The 21,091-nt window shown below is 39.6% G+C and overlaps 1 protein-coding gene across 1 annotated transcript; it reads right to left on the bottom strand.

Moving 5' to 3' along the window:
• Positions 1–2,315: 2,315 nt before the first annotated feature.
• PNPT1 (polyribonucleotide nucleotidyltransferase 1) lies at positions 2,316–20,540 on the bottom strand. The gene is made up of 29 exons (XM_072333231.1): positions 20,338–20,540; positions 20,078–20,138; positions 19,717–19,791; positions 19,057–19,162; positions 18,029–18,078; positions 17,502–17,565; positions 17,370–17,417; positions 16,955–17,068; positions 16,507–16,693; positions 15,959–16,010; positions 15,619–15,676; positions 15,374–15,470; positions 15,157–15,259; positions 12,939–13,009; positions 12,241–12,277; positions 11,454–11,520; positions 11,272–11,361; positions 10,418–10,471; positions 10,212–10,318; positions 9,582–9,653; positions 9,409–9,472; positions 8,628–8,711; positions 8,059–8,142; positions 6,178–6,284; positions 6,036–6,091; positions 5,408–5,486; positions 4,084–4,131; positions 3,569–3,727; positions 2,316–3,219 (listed from the first exon to the last, which is right to left on the bottom strand). The coding sequence occupies exons 1-28, from the start codon at positions 20,523–20,525 to the stop codon at positions 3,572–3,574; spliced, it is 2,379 nt and encodes a 792-aa protein (XP_072189332.1). The 5' UTR covers positions 20,526–20,540; the 3' UTR covers positions 2,316–3,219; positions 3,569–3,571.
• Positions 20,541–21,091: the final 551 nt, after the last annotated feature.

Raw genomic sequence — 21,091 nt, 5'->3', positions numbered from 1 at the left:
CTTCATGCCTTTGTAGCACGGATAATGTGCATCGTGCTGCGGGTTAATGCGGCGGCAGCCCAGCACCACGTGGCCGTCCGCTCACTTCACGTTCCTAAAGCCCAGCCCGAGAGCTGGTACCTGCACAAAGTCCACCGCCAACTTCTGGAAGCAAAGACTGACGTTTCTCCAACCAAACAGCACCAGGATTGGTCCACAGTATCCCACAGTATCCCCTTTGTCCACTCATCCTCTGCCACAGCAGAGCAGCACCAAAAGCCAACGCTACGATGAGCTTTTTATTGTAGTCCCACTGAAAACAAAATCATTGCCTTGTTTTGCAATGGTGTCACGGGGTTCTCTCTAGAGCTCCCTCGTGACAAAGGAACAAACCCAGGGGAGCAGGAACAAAAGTACCTCTCTTCCCTAACAGCGCAGTGCGGCGCGGCGCGGCCCGGCCACGTGCGCTCCGGGAGAGGGGACGGGAAGAGAGACCGCGAATGGGTCTGGGAGGGAAAAGAAAAAAAATGAAAAGGATGATCTGAGAACGAACGGGAGTTTAATAAACACAGTAACACTAAACAACAACGAGAGGGTTTCAACAATGAGAAAACCAAATCCCAATCTCACCGACGGGCTGCGGGAGGCGGGAAACTCCGACCCCGCTGTCTCCTCGCCGGGCGCCGGCAGAGAGAGAAAGCCCGTCCCCTTCCCGACCTCCCCTCCGGTGCCGCTCCCCACGTGCCCATTTAAGGCAGCCCACAGAAAAAAAACTTGTCCCCTAAACTCCCATTATCCTACATGATGTTTTGATGTGGAATACCAACACCAACCACATTATAAAACCATAACAAATGGACAAAAGAGATGCACTCTGAGAACAATCTGATGTGCTTATCCGGAACATTCTTTCTGTGCACATCTTATAGCTATGGGAAAGCAGGCTGGTAACTACACAGAAGTCTGTTACCTCAGTAGTTTTGCTGGTCATGTTTTGAAGAACGCACAAGGCAGCTGGGCTCCCAGCTACTACCTGGTGGATATTTCTACACTGTATGACCCGATCCCCTCAAAGTCTTAAAGATCAGGATTATTTCTGCTCTGTGAGAGCCCAGTAGAAACAAACACACAAAGATTAGCTCAAAGTTCATAGGTCACAGCATGCTGCTGTCTCGGGACACCTGCCACTCCCCTCCTACCTTTGCAAGGCCTCTCTCTACATGCACTCATCCTTCAACGAATGTGTAAAATGAAGGATGGCCTCTCCTCCACTGGGGAGATGTAGATGGGGTGTTAACAACTGTAACATAACCTCATCCAAACCACTAAAAACCAAATCCATCTTTAAACCTCTAAAAGTTCTCACCCGTTACACAGTATAGCCAAGTACTATACTTTCACTGAAGCTGTATAGCTTTTGCTCACCTTCTCTTTTCATAGCGATGCTTCTCAATGGCCCCATTTCAGATGATGGATTATTAAAAAAAAGCAGATTATCTACAGCAGTAGTGGCGAAAAATATCTGAAAGATCACTATTTCAAACATGAAGAAATAGACACCTGCTCTCTGATCACAGCTGATAACCTGAAGGGAAAAGGCAAGCATCTCCAGCCACAGCCCAACCTGCTGCCATGGACAGCTTCCAGACCAACGTGGCCAACCTGCCATCCCTCCAGGAGGGTTCTCACACTCATTTGCTCAGTTCCTGGCTCCATCCGAGCTCCTCTCCTCCAAGAAGAGCAGCTGCTCTCTACTCCTCCCTGACACTTACCAAGCAAAAATCTCCTTCTACCCGTTTCCATAGGGCCTAGAACTTGTAACAAGCGCAGAAAGTCAGGTTGACTCTAGAGGTTTCACCCATGGAAACATAAGCATCTTTCCCCCCTCCACTGAACAAATTCCCCACCACCCCCGTAGTTTAGTTACTGAGACCACCACAGGGACAAACACAAACCATCAATACCATTCTTGCGGGTGCGAAAGTACACTTAGAGGGAACAATGGCATTCTTCAGCTTCTCATTTTCAGACTCAAATGCATGCACCTTACTGGCAATGTACTAGCTAAAGAACTCCTACGTATTCTGTGTGGTATTTTTTTAACTGTCCCACTACAAAAAGGAACTTTACAGAAAGTTTACTATCAAGAGAAACTACACCTTGAAAAAGCACACAGTTTCATTAACACTATCAAGAACATTATCTAACAGCTAGGATACCAGTCAAGCTAGCTTGCTCGTGGTAAGCAAAGACATTAGAATTCTTACGAAGAAATAAAATAATACAGTCCTTACAGATGAGCAAGATGACGTAATGAAAGACAGACAACTACAAAAAAACGTGGTCATTTCTTTTTCTTTAATATTTTAGGTCAGAGTAAAAAAGGCAAAACGATTCTTTTACAATAAATTCACATTTCTCTTCTCCCCAGTGTTTTGTTGTGTTTTTTGTTTGTTTTTTGTCCTTCAAAGGTCCAGAGCCCACTTGCTGTTAGAAACCTGATTTTCCTATGAGAAGTATCTACAAATGAGAGTACATCAGAGGCGATCTCTCCTGCATTTTTAAGGTCTGCATCTCACAGTAAAAGAACAAGAAGTTCTCGGGAGACCCTGGGATATACTTTGAAATTCCAAAGATCAGTAAGCCTGACAATATAACACAATCAGTTTTAGTAATTCTGAATCCTATGGCAGTCATTGATGTATTTATCTGAAAGAGTATCAGTCATGATAAAGGTGATAATCTTTCAGTTTACACATTTTGCTCAACGTTTCAATCTTGTAGTCTGACAAGCCAGTAGAACTTGGTCTGGCCAAGTATGCCTCAACTGCTAACAAGCCTCACTGACCAAATGCACAGGATAATTCCTTCTCCCAGAAGTACTTTTTCAGCACTCCTCATCTTTGCACTTTTTTATCTTGAGATGACAGCAAGAAGAAAATCTTGAGAAATGAAGCAATTGTAGAAAAAAAAAATAATAAAGCAGCAATATGCTCTTTGATCTAGACAATTCCACGCTCCTGGATTCTCACTCATGGTACACAAGGTAAGAGCATTGCTTGTTTCTGTTTTCCTTTTCAACAGTGTTTCAATCAGTTTGAAGATTTCGAAGTTTCACATCACCTTTAAGCATGAACAGCATCTGTTTTAAAAATATGGTTTACTCCTATCCATACACAGATTCTTATGAAGACATCTGCAGACACAGGTGATGATGGCTCATATTTTCAGGAAGAAGTCCTGGTAGATAATGGAAGAAATAGAAAATACTCTGTAACCTAATAACAGGGCACCAAGTTCAGAAGCACTTCAGGTGGCACGTTAGATAAGATTGAATACTTAAATAGATGTTTAAGAGATAAGTCGGTTGTGGAGAAAGTACACTGTGTCTATGAAGCTGGAAACTGTCAAGATATTTGAACACACTGTACAACATCAAGCCCCTTATGAAAAGCTGTAACACAGCTGGCAAGCAGTATTCCCACATCGCTAAAGATTAACTGTACAGTATAAGACAAATGGGATTCCATACAGTACTTATAAGGAAGGTACAGTACAGAGCTGTCTCTCATATTTCTGGAAGCCTTACTTATCACTGTGATGAAGTGGATGACTCTGGAGCAGTACCTCCCAGGACAATACTATTTTTGTCTGTAAGGGTTTTAAGCACAGTCGTGGCTGGTGACTGCAGAACTTTGCGTGAAAGCCTCATTCTACCATCAGTTGGGTCCCGTCCAAAGTATTTAACCTGTAAAGAAAACTTGTCGCTTTAAGATCACCACAATGCTTCAGACATTATAGTTATATTAAATAACAGCATGAGAGTGAACAACTTAGAGAGCTACAACTGGCATTTTCCTTAATTTACTTTTTTAGTACAAAGAAAATCACATACAACAGACACTGTTCAAGTCTATTCTGCTCAGTCAAATTAACATGCTGCTTAGGATAGCAAGAATAGGACAGTAAAAATTCGGATTTTTTTAAATCATCAGGTATTTAAGCAGCATAGCAAAATAATCTGGCACAGTATTTCCTTCATAAGCACAAAAACACTAACACATGAATGGCAATTTGTTATCAGTTTAAAGTCCATAAAGTTACCTGGATTTCTTGTCCAACTTCTAGTCCGAGGGCACTAGGATGTTTGATCTAGAACACAGTATTTTTTAAGAAAAAAACAAAAACAAACAAAAAAAAAACACTTTAATTTTTTGTTGTTTTTTTTTTTAATGTTTAGTTTTTAAAATACCTTCTCTTAGGGATTCAGCACAGCATGAATCCTTTTAACTACAGTAGATTTTTTTCTGTAAAAATATACCAAAGAAACAATGTATGGTTTTGTATTGCATTATGGTAAAAGATGAACATAAACGCCAAGTAACAGTAGCTGGAAAGGAAATATTCTTTCAGTAACAGTTGATACAAATTATCATCTCAGCAACAGCAAGGCAGGAATTTAGACCTGTGCTGTCTCACCAGTTGAGAATTAAGAATAATTATATGCACATATATATTATATAATCATATACAGTGCTGATGTTGTTCTAAAGTATGGTGAAATGCAAACCACTATGAGGTGCCTGAAACAAATACTGTCACTTGGAAGAGGCAATCATCTTACGGAAGGACAAGGAAGAAATCACAGGTGCATTTTCCTCACAAACAAGGCAGGAAAGCTTCTTAGCAATGTACCTTACAAAGGACTGTTGGCTAATGTACAGAATGCATAACAGCAAGAAACAAAAGAATATTAGTATATCTATTTATTGTTTGCTGCCAAGCCAGAGACCGCAAGAACCTAATTAACGGATCATTTATATAGATTAGATATAGATTACACTATTACAAAAAAAAAAAAACATAGCTGACAGTTACATTTAAATAATTATTATATCTTCATCTGTTAAAACCACACTTCTACTTATTTAAGCCACTCCCTGCTCTTCTGTCAGCAATAAATGCAGGTATTTTTCCTGCACCGACCAAATCCTTTCTTCTGTGCTTTCCTCTGTCACTAACATGAATTTCTGCTACCAGTTTACACCAACATAGTTTTCAGGAGGAAAAAAAAGCAAAACAAGAGCAATACATTTTCCTTCATGTTACATATCAGGCAACTTTTTGTGGACCTAAGTGGCTCAATACAAGCTAATGAGCAACTGCTGTGTTACACAGAAAAGGGTATTAGACCTAAAGATGGTGATGTGCTTAATAGCAACAAGAGCAGGACCACGGCACTCAGAAGTCAGACTGCCTGTATCTCTAATACAGGACAAAGGTTAAACAGGACGATGCTGCTAGACTAAGACTCCAGAACTCCACTATGTGTGGAGACTAAGGTAATGCACGCTAGGCGTAGTGAGAAATGACGTGAACTAGAAACTCAACTGTTGGTTTGTTTTCCACTGATTTAAGCATGTATTACCTTCCTTTGATCAAGTTGTGAATTATGAAGTAACACTGGTGTCATGTTTGGATACAATTTTACCATCACTCCAGAATCTCTGAAAGAGAGAACAGCACTGTTATCTCAAAATACTGTGAGAGAAATTTGTATGCAACTTATTTTGCAAACTGTCTCCAAAACGAGCTCTGGTAAACTCTTCACAAACAAGATTTTACTTACCATTAAAAAAAAGTCTTATACCAACCAATGTCTTTGTATTTCTCCTTAATTGAAAATGGATGGATGTTATTAAAATGTATTGCTCTGCAGCAAGTAGAACATCCATAAAAGCAAGTGTAATTTCAATACAAGATTTGTTTGTCCTCACAGAATAGTAAAGAGCAAGTTCCTACCACCCCTCTCATGCAGAAGTAAAAGAAGACTGTAAGGTTTATAATTTAAAGAGACATTACAAAAACCAAGTAGCAAAAATAAACAGCCATATTGAGAAGAGAATGTTTTCAACAAAGCAAAAAGATCAGGAATAATGCAAGTGCCAAAGTCACCAACATGAGCTTGATGTCCTTTAGAAAATCAATTTTACCCCATGCATCAGAAACATACCCAAGTATGTAAACTAAATTCAACTTCAGAGCACTTTTCGTACCTTATTTCAGTTATTGTGGCTGTATAAATCGCACCAAATTCCAAATTAACTTCCTGCTACAGGAAAAAAAAAAGAGATAACAGTAAGACATATACTCAAAGAATACAATCTGAAAACACTAACAACTAAAGTTTTTCCTTACATCATCTTTGCAGAGTTCACCGATAAATTCTCTTGCTTCATGCATAGCACCAGGCGTGGGAGCAAACATAGAATACGTCTCTTCATCCAGCTGACTTAATGTTACACCTTAGAAACAAAATTCGTTACAGAAGAGATGTCGGTGAACATCCCTACAATTTCAGCAAGCAGAAAATTCACGGCTAGTAAAGACTGCCAGAGCAAAATCATCTTGCGTATTTTGACAGACATCTGTTATAATCATTTCAAATCTTCTTTGCAGCAGACAGCTTTTCTCCAGTAACCATATTGCAGGTATGCTTGTCAAATATTTGGACAAAGTTGTGCCCCACACAAAACCATCCACGTTTTCAAAACTATTCTTTATTATAATCTTTTTGTAGGAGGAAAGAACATTAAGCTAAACCCTCTCAAGATAAGTGTAAGAAATTAAAAATTAATTGAATATCCATCTTAATGAAACTAAAGCTTTCACTAATGGTTAATAGAAATTGAAGAGCTTCAGTCAGAACACAGTAAGATTGCACAGCAAAATTCTTCACACCTCCAGACTAGTTTTCCCACCCAAAGGAGAGCTTGTGTCCCTAATAAGCACTAAAGAAGTCAGCTTGATTAAGCATTTAAAGTCCACAGCAGCTGAAGCAGAACATCTTCTAAGTACATGTTTAAATTATCAGGCATCTTAAAGATTTCTAGAAGTAGCTTTCTAGAATTAGACATTTACTATATGAAAGAAGAAAAGAATCTCTGCTTACAGAAAAGTACTCAGAAGAAGACTGATGTGTCTAATAGTATCACAGCACAGGCACCTCTGTCATGGCTGAATGTTGGTTACAGTTATCTTGTTAGTAAAGTGGACTAGATATAGTTTCACCGATGTCAATCATATAGACAGAAGTTGTGCTTTTTTGGGTGTGAACAAACAAAAACTCCACAATAACTCTATTCTTCCTACACTTGCAGTAGCACTTTCTGAAGTTGTCCTTCAGCATCCATGAATGCAATTATTCATTTGTTCCAAGCAACACAACAAGCTCAGGGAACTTGTGGCGAGAGTCTCACACCACTTGTTATCAGTTTGAGCCCTGGTTCAGGTTGCTCCTGCCCTGTGATGCTGCACTGTATTTCTAACATAGCACATTAACAATATATACAAACTCTTCACAGCATGCTAGCAAAACAGTGTGCGAACAATGTAGGAAGGACTCAATATCCCTTCTTAATCACAAAGCTTTAGACTGTAGACAAAGTAGCTGCATATATTTTATCTATCCTGAAACACATTTGTAACACATCAGATTTGCCTGAGTCCACTACTCATTCAACATCATCTAGGAAATGGTCCTGAGAAAGATCTTTAACTACCTCTCATGTAAGCCCCATGAAACACCACCACAAGTGCTTCATACTTCTGCAAATTCCCACTGCAAGATGAACTGCAAACAACTCTAAGGAGAATCTACACACTTGAGCTCGCTCAAGTGCATCTTAACAACTCAAAACACAAGCATGTCTAGCAAAGAAAGAGGAAATGCTTGATTTGTACTGAGCACTGGAACAGTCAAACGTGCAAGTCTGAAAACATAAACCATTACATAGTCTGCATCACAAAGTATATTTTTTGCTCAACAGTACTTCTTGAGTATTTCCTAAGGTGTTGTTATTGGAGCACAAATGTCACTTGCACTAAACCCCTTGGGAAGTCTAAGCTTCTAAGTTCTGAAAGGACAAGGACAGCATTAATGCTTAACAGTAGCCGTGATAATACTATCTGTGCTACCAATATCCATTAATCAGAACTCTACACTAATAATTTTTATATAGTGAAAAGACACTAAGAACACATTAGGACAAATTATCACAGCAAACAAAGATGCCTTACCAGTCTTTGCTTGCAGCTTCTTCAAATTATAGGCCCCAGGACCAAGGAATCTTAGCCTTTTTGATAATGGAACATGTATGGTTTCTGAAAGACCATGTAAAGATATTCTGAAGCGCTAAATACGATAACCCTGAATACCAACACAAAAATCAAGTCTAATTCATTTATGTTTAATTTTTAACAGCTATTGGTATTATATGCTGAACAGTGATTAAATTACATTTAAGAATTAAAATAAATGAAAATATAGAATGTAAGCACTTAGAGCATAAATTACTGTTACAGTAAACATAAAAGCCGTTACAGTATTGACATTCATGTCTATTTTGATTTGTTGAGTTTCACACAGCTTCAGCTCAATTCTGCTTTCTGGTGTTGAGTAAAATAGTACAATACTGCCCCAAGGCAATAAAAAGCAAAAATTCACCTCAAAGCACAAATCAAGAAGTATCCCCAGTGGAGCAGCGACAGAAAAATGAGAGATTTTGTTAATAAGAGCTGTTTTCTATAACAGCTGCTTAAAAGCTATTAGAAGGCATAAATTCGTATCAACATACAACTAATATTACCTACAACTGGTCCACTTTCTTTTCTGTTAGGCCTGGGTTTTGCCAGTGTTTCATTCATGATTTGTAAGATCTCCCTCTTTGCAGCTGCAGGGGTTGGGGAAAAAGGAAACAGTAGTTTAGCAAAAGACTGTAACAAAACCAACAAACTTAAGAGTAAGTTAAAAGCAGATAAGCATCCACTTATAAATCTACCTTCTGCCTAATTTAAAGTATCATAGTAAGTTAACACAACTTGGGTAACCCCCCGCTCCACCTCACCAACATATGGTTTGAGCATATGACTATTTATTTATTTATTTTAACTGACACAGCTCAGTAAAACTGCATTTCTTTGCATCAAGCAACTCCAAAATACTGGAAGCAAATACTTCATAACACATAACACCACCTCGATGCTGTTCTGTATGAGTGATTTTTCTCCCCAGTCTGCTGCTACAAGTTTTAATGCATTTTTTTTCCCCCAAAATGCAAACACTGCTCCTACAATGGTGACAACAGTTGCATTTTTTTATTTCTTTTACCTTCTCTTAGTAGAAATGTAACCTCTAGAAGTAGCACATCTTTTCATTGATACTACCTACAATGGTATGATACACTGCACTGGGCAGGGTCAAGCTCTTTGGAGGCTGATCTCTCCTCTAATAAAAACATATAACCATAATATATGGGATGGGAGAGGAGGGGGGAAGGACTCTTCCTCATTTTCTCCAGTCTCAAGTGAAAATAAAGCACAGCTTAAAATTTAATACATTTTACAATGGATGCAAATGTGTGCACGTACCTGTAGCTTGCTGAATAGCTTCCATGATAATTTTTATTGGTATTCCTGGTAGTTTTAGATCAACCTAATGTGAGAACAGTTCAGAGACATCAATATGTAGGGAAAGCTTTTTTTTTTTTTAAAGAGAGAATCTTCTTGAAAATTAATTATAGCAGTATTTCCTGTTAGTATACCTGCAAGGCAGTTACTCCTTTACTAGTACCTGCCATCTTGAAATCCATATCACCATAGTAGTCTTCAATTCCCTGTTGGTATAAGCAGAAAAAAACAAAATTGGCATAAATACATCTCACTGCTAAAGCTCATTATATCAAAAGCACATTCTAGGTGTCAATAAGCCACAAAGTGGAGTCAAACCTGAAGTCACTTGTAGAGCTGTTATCACTTTTCAGATTTTTCCCTTTCCCCCATTCCTAATCTTATCTCACTGTTCCAAATGAATATGGTTTCCTTCTCTTTTTATAAATTAAGAACCTTTGTGGATTCATTTTTGAAACTAATCTACAGTTGACTTGGTTCTACCAGTGACTGCCAAAGGAGGAAGGATAATAACATGCATTTTTTTCTCCTCAACAACCTTGCCAACAGCTCATTTTCCTCCTAGCATATTATGCTTCTCAGTACACTAAAGCCTCCAACAGTTATGAATTTCTTTCTTCCAAAATTCAGTGAAAACAGAAAGCTTCTAAGAGCTTAAAAGAAATAACACCTAGAATTACATGGATAAATCATTACAGAAGAATAAAACATTACAGAAGAAACCTGGAAGCAAAAACAGAAACAACTGTGCCAGAAACACTCACCAGGATGTCTGTCAGCAAACGGTAATCCTCAAGATTTCTTCCTTCCGGATCATATTTGGTAACAAGACCTACTGCTACACCTGCCACTGCACTTGATACAGGAACTCCTAATAATGGTAGTTAAAAATACATTTTTATAAGCTTGGATCATTTCAAAATACTTTAATGTATTACAATGTGCAATTTATAAGTACCGCATTTTGTACCTGCATCCATTAATGCCAGACTTCCACCACATGCAGAAGCCATTGACGAAGACCCTAAGGAGTTAGAATACAAGGGAAAAGTAGGGAAAAATAGCATTAAACATTGGTCAAAAGCACCTGAAATAAAATCTGCCATTTATGTTCTTCAATGACCACCTGGGAATGAACTCTCTGCTAACCATAAGATACAGTACAGCAACACACATACCATAATAAATAACAACACTTAGCCAGAAGGTTTCTACAGAAGAAGCCCTTCATAAAAAAATGGGTAAGATCCTGAATATTTCACGATACTGGTACCAAAAGGAGACCAACAAGCATCATAACTGATATTAAATATTCTAGATAAGTAAGCTAGGGACTAGTCAACTGCAGATGGGTCTTACTCCCTTTCTTCACTAATTCTTCCTTCCCAGCACCAGATCTCACTATACTGCTAAGAAATTGCTGGCAGACCTCACAGAACTCCTGGCCACAGAAGGGAACCTGCAGAAAGGTGAAATCAATAGCTTTCTCCCAAACTGGGGAAATGAGAATAAACAGACAGATGTTATCTGTAAGTCAGCTGTGCAGATAAACACTGAGTAACTGGCCTCAGTACAAGCTTTTTTACTAAAAAGAAAATCAAATTTAAACTTACATCTCATAGTGACAGTGTGCTGTTATACAAATTGAAGGGTTTATTATTTACGACTAGATGAATTCTCCCCAATTTAAAGTACTTCGGATAATAGAGCTACCAAATTTTAGAACAATTAAATTTGTGCCCTACAAAAATGTCTATGTCTAGATGCTTCTTTAAGAACCAATCTTCATCTTTCGTTTCTCAAAGGATAAGAAAACCAAAGTACCATTTGACTCTAAGACTTCAGAAGTAACTCGTATTGTGAATGGAAAATCCTGGGGAATAATTGGTTTCAATGCTCTCTCTGCCAGTGCACCTGGTAAAAACAAATGCAAACACTGAACCATAAACAAAGCCAACCAGACAAAGATATTAAAGCATCACACAACTTCTGGAGTCTTATCTTACCATGTCCAAGTTCTCTTCTATTCACACCAGTAACCTTGCCAATCTCATTAGTTGCATAAGGAGGAAACTGTTGAAAAGAAAGAAATTCCAATACACACATACAGGAAACTACTACTTTTTCCCACTTAAAAACACACACTTTAAAGTTCTGGAGCATCCCAGGTGAAAAGAAAACAGAAACAAAACAAAAAGATCTAACGACCAAACAATATCTATCAGTCACTCAGTCAGCAAGTACTAATATAGTGTTTATTTTACACATGCTTTAATTCCACAGAATAAGAGAGAATAAAGCAGGTGCAAGATAGCAAAAGAATAATGCAACAAGCTTATTCTAAGGAAGTTTGCCAAACAACACATTAGAAATCTGGTTTCTTGTCTTCCAGAAAATGCAACACGTGCCCATACAAAATACCATGGGTAAGTTTCAAAGGGTGTAAAAAAGACTGTTTACTTTTGCTGCAGAATGGCAGCTGAATAAATTAACAGTTTACTAGAAATAACTGAGCAGGTTAATCCTGTCTGCAGTAATAACTTGTCCTTAAGGAGCTAACAAGTGTTAAACTTCTAGAAAGGTTGCATAAAATGGCAACTTGCAATTTATTAATTTAACAGCACTTTTGTTCATAAACTGCTGGACAAATTCACATATAAATTGTGATTTATAAAGTTCCATTCAAATCTAGAAATAATTAACATCCCTGGAAGGGACCAATTTCACCTTTAAAAGCAAGACCAGAAGCTCTCACAGAAATCATGCACAGCTGTGACACAATACAACACTCACCTCATAATGAAGCATGAAATTCTTATCTTTTATTCCACTATTAATTAAAACACACAACAAGAATACATCAGAACACATCTTACATCCTATAAGTCACATAATAAGGAAAATTACATTCAGCTATGCTTACAAATTGACCAAACCAGCAATTGTACTGACTCACTATTTGTCTTTCTTTTCTTTTCTAAAGATTAGTTGTTTTTTTGGTTACCCCCCTCCCCAGTAATTGTATTAAAACTATGGTCTACAAAGAAATGAGTACCATATGTCAACTGTCATCATTTAAACAGCTTTCCTAGTTTTATGCTCATTTTGATCCATCAAATGATAGGCAAACTTCAAGAACCAGTATTTTACGCTGAAGAAACACTTCAAAACCTATGAGAAAGCAATGAAATGACTGGAAGACGTATATCAGGTTCCAAGTATGATGGAACAAAGAGAATCAGCTTTGATATACATATATATACACACACACTTTTTTTTCCCTGAGAGACCTGACATACCAATGCAGTTTTACAAATGCAAAATTCATTTGCTATTTTCTTTCTCTCAAGACCAGACTGGACACGACTTGCAGTACCCTTGAACTTCATATGTGTGTCTGTGGAATTAATATATTTTTATAAGACAAGTACTTTTCTGAATGTGTTTACATTCTCACCACTGACAAAAAAAACACCCAAAGATGCACATACCTCACAGCTGTTGAGATAAGATCTGATTTTACACTTGATTCTATGGAGTCAAATGTAACAGTGCAGAGAACCTAGAATAAAATAAATATAAACCTTCTTTCCATACTAGTAAAAAAAACAACCAAAAAACAATGATTACAACAACAGGTACGATGGCACCACCTCCCACTTTTTCTTCACATCTCATCCATTCACGACTTGTAAAGACTGAATGATCTTACAAGTGATCACATTGAAAACTACCAATTTAATATTTCCTAGTTAGTTAAAAGCCAACAGCACGTGCTGTAGAACAGAAGTAGCTACTTTAAGAATCAAGGTTCTTAGTTGTGCAGACAATTGTGTGTCAAATAGCAAGGCACGGACTTCCAGCAGGAGTTATTTTTAGCAGGATATCCAGGACCCAACAATATGGAGCAAATAAGTCTTTGTAGCTACCCATATACCCAACAGTGAGTCACAATAATGGCTGAATCTTTCAAGAAAAACAGATGTTTAATACATAAATAAATAACAGACCTGATCATAGAATCATCAAGGTTGGAAAAGACCTCTGAGATCATTCAGTCCAACTGTCCACCTACCACCAAGACAACCACGCTAAACCATGTCCCTTGATATCACATCTACACATTTCTTGAACACATTCAGGGAAAGCAACTCAATCACCTCCCTGGGCAGCCTGTGTCAATCCCTCACTGCTTTTTTAGAGGAGACATTTTTCCTAATATCCAAACTGAACTTCCACCTGGTGCAACTTGAGGCCATTCCCTGTAGTCCTGTTGCTAGATACACAGGAGCAGAGGCTGACCCCCACCTCAGCCTCCTTTCAGCTCATTGCAGAGAGCCATGAGGTCTCCCTTAACCCTCCTATTCTCCAGACTGAACAGCCCTGGTTCCCTCAGCTGCTCCCCATCACACTTGTGCTGCAGAGCCCTCACAGCTCCACTGCCCTTCTCTGGACACACTCCAGATCCTCAGTATTTTTCTTGTAATGAGGAGCCCAACACCAAACACTGCACTAAAGGTGCAGCCTCACCAGAGCTGAGTACACAGGGATGATCACTTCCCTGTTCCTGCTGGCAGCACTATTTCTGATACAAGCCATGATGCCATTGGCCTTCTTGACTACCTTGGCACACTGCTTGCTCATGGTTTAGCTCAGTATCAGCCAACACCCCTAGCTGCATTTCTTCCACAGTCTTTCCAGCCTCGCTGTTCCAAGCTTGTAGCAGTGCCTGGGGCTGTTGTGGCCAAAGCATAGCACCCAGCACTTGGTCTTGTTAAATTCCATCCCACTGGCCTCAGCCCAGTGACCCAGCCATACAGATCGCTCTGTAGGGCCTTCCTTCCCCCAGACAGATGGACACTTCTCCCAAGTTTGGTGTCATCTGCAAATTTACTGAAGGTGCACTCAATCTCTTCATCCAGATAATCAATAAAGATATGGAACAGGACAGATCCAAGTATCGACCCCTAGGGAACACCAAGGATCAGACACCAGCTGGATTTAACTTCATTCTCCAATGCTCTCTGGGCTTGGCCATCCAGCCAGTTCTTTACTCAGTTAAGAGTGTACCTGTCCAAGCTACAGGCTCCCAGCTTGTATAAAATACAGTAGCAGACAGTGACAAAAGCTTTGCTGATGTCTAGGCAGGCTACATCAACAGCCTTTTCTTCAACTTCCAGGAGGGTCAATCAATCATAGAAGGAGATTATGCTGGTCAAGCAGGATCTGCTTTTCATGAACCCACGCTGGCTGGGCTCAATCTCCCAGTTATCCCACTAATATCATGTTATCTCACTCAAGACAATCTATTCCATAACCCTTCTAGGCACTGAGGTCAGACTGACAGGTCTGTAGCTCCCCAAATCCTCCTTACGATCCTTCATGTAGATCCTGAGTATAGTCTTAAAATCTACCTATGTCCTACTTTTGGGAAGGAGTTAAAAAACCCAAACAGCTCATATCATCATATTATTGTAATCTTTTGTACTATTTCCCTTTTAGTCCAGTGATATATTTTTGAATACATGAAGTTTCAATTAGAGGATCTCATTATACGTACAACTTAACATTGCCCTGCGTATCAAAAGCCCCAATTAGGCAAATGCCAGAAAAGTTAATGTCGCCCAAATGCTTTCCTAAATATGAACAGCACTGTATTTCACACAAAAGCCTTTCGTTCCAACATCTTTTTAACATAAAAAATACTACCTGTGTTTGACCTCTCTGAAATAAGGCAGATCCATGAAGCATTTTAAACATGTTCACTTCACATTTAATATCTCTGAGGGAAGTCAAATCTCTCCCATCACACCTAAGGTGAGAAGCAGGAATTATGAGATCAAAAAAACTACGGTCTTAGATTAAAAAAAATAAATTTAAAAAAAATTCAAAAGTTACTATTTAGCATGGAGTCTGACATACTTACCTTCTGTATTCATTCAGAATAAGATTTCTAAAGACATCCTTTGAGACTGCATTGAAAGATTCCATGATTTCATAAGGCTCAGCCTCTGGAAATTTTTCTAGGCATTCAAAAGAAAAAAAAGAAAAAGCAATTACAACTGGAACTATAAAATGAATTATAGACAACTCTGCCAAAAAAAACAGCATACTAAAATTAAGCAGTTTCAGTTAAGCTTTTCTTAACACCAGGAAAGCAGAAAATAATACCTTTCAGCTGCTCTTCTGTTTCAAGCCTTATTTTGTTAATTGCTTCATCTCTAGAAATCTAGAACACAGGATTTGATATTAGTTAACTCTACAAAGAAGAACAGAGGAAATCTGGGCTGTTGTTGGGTTTGTTTTGAAGTTCTGTAAAACTTAAAGTAAAAGTAATAGAACCTTCGTGTGATTTCAGAGATTGATACGTATTGCTACAAATTAGATGTGGTAGATAAGGGCTTACAAGACAATTTATTATTACTACTCCACATACATCCAAAGGAGAACAAAAACTATATCTTACTAGCTTTATTATATGAAAAATAGGTCACGTTTGAATTGTACTTACTTTATCATGGCTAAAATCTGTGAACACCGCATAGATCTTGTTAAAAGCAAGTCTGCAGGAAGAAACAAAGCATTTTTGAAAACATGGCTTAAAGTACAACTGTTTTCATGTTTATTTTTTAAATTCTTGGAGATGGAACATTTTTATGAGAAGCATGAAAACATCAGACTTCCATTCCTAAACATTACTAGCCCCAGCTGTCCATCTCATATGCTCTCCCTACTTCCTATCTCCTCCATGATAAAGCTCACAAAAGCCGCACAACATGGGCTTTTTGTGTCAGCACTTCACAAGAACGGCATACAGTTTTCACTGAGTTTTCATGCCACTTGTTCTGCCCTGCTCTGCTCACTAAGCATTAAAGTAGCGCTGAAGACAGGGTCCCTAGTTTTCACTGTAAAATGCTGCAAGAAATTCTAAAAGTTTAGAATATGACTTTGTTGAACGATACTCCAAGCTTTTTATCACAGATGACTAAATAAGCTTTAAATATATATTTTTGAGCCAATGAATAGACATCAGTCCAAAACTATTTGTTCCCAACTTACTTCTTCGCACTTTCCACAATCTCTTCAGGAGCAACAAATAATTTCTGAACAGTTCTCTTGACGACACCACGCTCTTTCACTAGCTGTTGAATTCCTTGAATTATGTGCTGGGTTTGCTTCACCCCTACTTTGATAGCGTGACAGAAATCTTGCTGCAGTATGTTCTCAGCAGTTGCTTCCAACATAACTATCAACGGAAAATTAAAAATTAAGTGAATTACTGTTTTTTTGTTGTTTTGTTTTTTTTTAATAATAATCTATAACTTAACCAAGAAAATACACATTACCTTTAAATGGTATAAATATAATGGAAATTATTTTACCTAAAAGTTTCTTATCAATATTGTCTAAACACAGAATTTTCAAAGATCAGAACAACATCTACAATGAGGCATTTACTTGATTTTCAAACTGAACATTCAACAGATATTAATTATTGTCTACTTACCAACTTGGCTTTGTGGGGCTGCAGCAACAACTAAATTCAAAGTGCTAGAAGACATTTGCTTTCGAGTTGGATTGATTACAGTTTCTCCATCAACCAGTCCTACCCTTACTGCACCTAGAAGAAAAACTCCAGAGAATTATTATTAAAATAACATTTAAAAAAAGTTATTTTAGGGCATCAATTTACTTTGAAAATTATACATTTAAAAACAATAATATTTCAAAATAAACTTTGTCCAGAAAAAAAAAAAAAAGTAAAAAAGATTGGAAGTAAAAAGTTCTATTCACCATAAGGCGAATTTCACTACATTAGACAAAAGATAGCAGCCTTTACAAATTTTTGTCAAAAGAAGCCAAATGTTGCCTAAATCTTCCATTATGTTCAGGTCTCCCACGCTTTCAAAATATGTACTTACCAACAGGACCATTCCATGGGATATCAGATAAAGCAAGAGCTGCTGAAGCTAGAATAAAAAGATGAAAATCCCTATTAGCTCAGAGATTACATTAAAATCACACAAGCTGTATGTTATTAACAACGCTCTTACCTCCATTAATTGCCAGAACATCAGGATCATTGACACCATCTACTGCTAAAAGATTACAAAGGATCTGGCATAAGATAAAAGACAATAAATAGTTTTTATCTATACATCTGTGTTAGCTGTCATTACAAAGCTCAAGACAATAAAATAAAGCATTTCACAAACTTATACAAGATTACCTACAAAGAAAAGCCAGTTCAGGTGCTTAAAACAGGAGGGTAATGCTAAGGAACCACAACACTAATGTTAAAGCAACATCATGTAACATTTACTATCTCTTCTTTCCCTTGCTGTACGTAACATTTTTGAACTTGTCTCTGCACCTCTATAACAAAATTTGAGAACTAGTATATAATAAAAAAGTTTGAAGACAAAAAAATATGATAAAGTAAAAGAAAGAAACCTGGCTTTTTTTGAAGCATAAACCCATCCTTCATGCTAATAATAATTGCTTTTCTAAAAGTAGTTTCTATATCACATGTGATTTTCTTCCATTCTAAAGGCAGCAACAGTGAATGACTGTGACTTACCTGCGTATCATAAAAATAGCCTACTGGAAAAAGCGGTCTGATTGACCTATCTGCAAAAGAAACATTCATATGTTCAATTTTTAGTAGCCAGTATCCAGCTTATCTTCTAATAAACTCCACAAGAAGCTGAAAAGATCATTTAAATGAACAACTCAAGCAAACAAGAAGAGTGGAGAACCCAGAAAGAAATTTAGTACGATATATAATCAACACTAAAATTTCATCAGCACTCAAAGGAAAATAAGACATGTGGGTGATAAGATATCCTGTGTTTCATGACAACAGACAAAAACTTTTCAAGAAGTCTTTGCAGTTTGTAATGGTCATATGGTTGTAATCTTATTACCAGAAATGCCTCTAATGAAGAGACGTGAAAAAGATACAGTTCTCAAGGTAGAACAACAAAAGCACATGTGTTACTTCCAAGATGCCTAGATGCTCTTAGTTTTATCTGTAAACCTTACCAACCCAGGCCTCAGAGTTCTTCTTAACTCAAAAGTGCACTCTTAAAACGCTGACGCATTTGACATCAGTTTTATGTCAATGTTGAATTTCCAAGGCATTATTTTATCCATGAAATAATCTTTATCTGTGCTGGAAATGACTTTTCAAGCAGAACGGAGAGGCTCAGACTGAACGAACGTGTACCATTCAGTAAGTTGGTGTCTAAGTTGTTTTGAGTTTACCTCATCTGTTTTTTCAGTCTCTCCACATAGATGTGCAACTGGAGAGGTGACCTCTCATTAGGATGAGAATTTAAGAACAATAATCTCAGAGGTGCCAACGTGGAAGCTTGAGATCCAGACACATATATAAAGAAATATGCACAAAAAGCCCTAGCTGACATAATTTTTTAATTAGCCCTGTTAAACTTCAAAATGAGCAATTTTGTTGTGTTTTTTTTTCCTGATATTACTGCAGAAACAATCAACTTCGCAAGATGCAGTTATAAATTACTGCCTCTTTTCAAACACACACGACGTGACGCAATATTTTAAAGTTCTGCAAATAAAACGACTGCAGCTTACCTATTACTCTGCTTGTAAGAATTTCTTTATCAGTAGCACCAAGTTCTCGTCTTAGATAGTTTGTTGGAATTCTTCCTGCTGCTGCAGCTTTCTGACGATAGTCAACCTTTTAAAAAAACAGAAGCAGGATTCTTACAGACAACGGACCACTAATTTCAGAGCTAAAGGATCACTCAAGCTAGAAGGAATGCCTCAGAAGGTCTGTGTCCCAATATCCTGCTCAGAGCAAGGTCACTGCAGAATCAACTGCACCCAAAGTGACGAGCATTAATTCCAGGTCATGGATACAAGTACCAAACAGGCAATGTCCCAAGACAGACCCCCTGAAAGTTTACTACTAATCATATGAATATGAGTAACATAATGAATCTTTAACTCTTAATTACCCTTCAAGAGTCAGAATCCAAACAGCTTTTCCACACATCTAAAACATAACTTCTGAAGTCTACTGTTGCAGCAGACATCCAAATTCACAAAGCAGGTAGGTAGACAGAGTCTATGGCTCATCCTTCATCCACAGATGTAATAATTTTATCATAGACTTCTACTCTGAAACCCAACTCTGAACTCTGCTTTTGCTCTCGAGCACTCTGTTCAGTGACTTGTGCAACTAAGGCTGCCACTGACCACCAGAAAACAAGTTTTGTCAGTAGAACTTACCACTAACGGCATGAACTGAGACGGAGAAGGTTTGGTTTTACTGACCGCTGTGACCATGACTGCCGTGTCACCTAGCTGGACCAAGGAAAGCCACACTGAGATTATCTGCCAGTTAGCATTAAAGTCCCCAAACCAGACAGATCTTCAACTTCTAGCTCAAAACATTCTCTGCAGAAAAAACCCTCCCACCACTCCACGCTTTGCAGCAGTAGCAACCCTTCAGAAAGAAGAGCCTGCCCCCCGCTTCCCACGACAGCCAAACACCATTAAGGAACGCAGCGCTCCTTGAGCCCGTCGCTCCTTTGCACACCCCGCCGTGCCACTAAGACGTGACGGTTCCCACGCCTGAGGCAGTTTTTACCTGAACGACGGCGGCTCCATCAGCAAACCTGGCGAGTTTCCCGGAGGACAGCTCCATCCTCCTGTGGAAACAAACAACCCGCTGCCGGCAGCGGCCGCAAACCCCGCACACAACGCACCCACCTGCGGCACCCGCACGGAAGGAGCTGCGTTCCGAGGCACAGAACGTCCCACCCGCCGCGCTCCGACGCGCCTTTGCCTCGCAGCTCTCCCAGCCGACAGACGCGGCCTCGCGCGGCCGCCGCCACGCCGGCCCCTCACCTGCCCCCGACGTCCACCGTCACGGCACAGCGGGGCCCGGGCTCCGCCGCCGCGCTGCGGGCGGACGCCAGCCGCGGCCCTCCGCCAGGCAGCAGGAAGCGCCGCCATCGCGTCACGGCCCGACCGCCGGCGGCCCCGACCGACAGGCCGCCCAGCGCCGCGCACCGACAACTCGCGGCCGCGGCCATCGCGCCGGGGCTGGGCGGGCACCTCGGCGGCAGGCGGCACCCCATTGGCTGCCGGAGAGGCCGGGGGCGGGCCGTCGCGCAGTAAGCTCGAAGCGGGTTGGCCCTCGCCCCGGCGGTTTCGTTTCGATTCCGCCGTGTGAGCGCGTGGCCCCGCCTCCTGCCGGAGTCCCGCCGGGTACGGTGGCCGGGCGGGGCCGCGTCCGGCAGCGGCGGCAGCAGGCGGGGAACGCGCGGCTTCATCCGCAGCAGAGCGCAGTGCTGCCGTTCTGCTTAGTAGGAAAGCGCGTCCGGCGGAGGAGCGTGCGCCAGGATTCCCTGCGTCCGCATCTGCTCTCCCGCCGACTTCTTTGAGAGACTTTTATCACTGTTACTCCTTAAAGTTGCTGCTCTCGTGACAAGTCCGTGTGCAAAGCTCCGTCGATCCAGTAACGTCATTCATTTATGAGGGGTTGGAAGCACTCGTGTGCATCCGTCACATCACGGAGCTGAAACTCGTTTCCGTAAGAAAGACCTCAGCACGATGTGAGGATGCGGCGCAGCTTCTAAGCCAAGATGCAGGCGTGCAA

Source organism: Excalfactoria chinensis, chromosome 3 (genome assembly GCF_039878825.1).
Source record: "Excalfactoria chinensis isolate bCotChi1 chromosome 3, bCotChi1.hap2, whole genome shotgun sequence".
NCBI classification, from domain to species: Eukaryota; Metazoa; Chordata; class Aves; order Galliformes; family Phasianidae; genus Excalfactoria; species Excalfactoria chinensis.
Note: the sequence above shows the minus strand (reverse complement) of the source record. Positions and strands in the feature narration are given on the sequence as shown.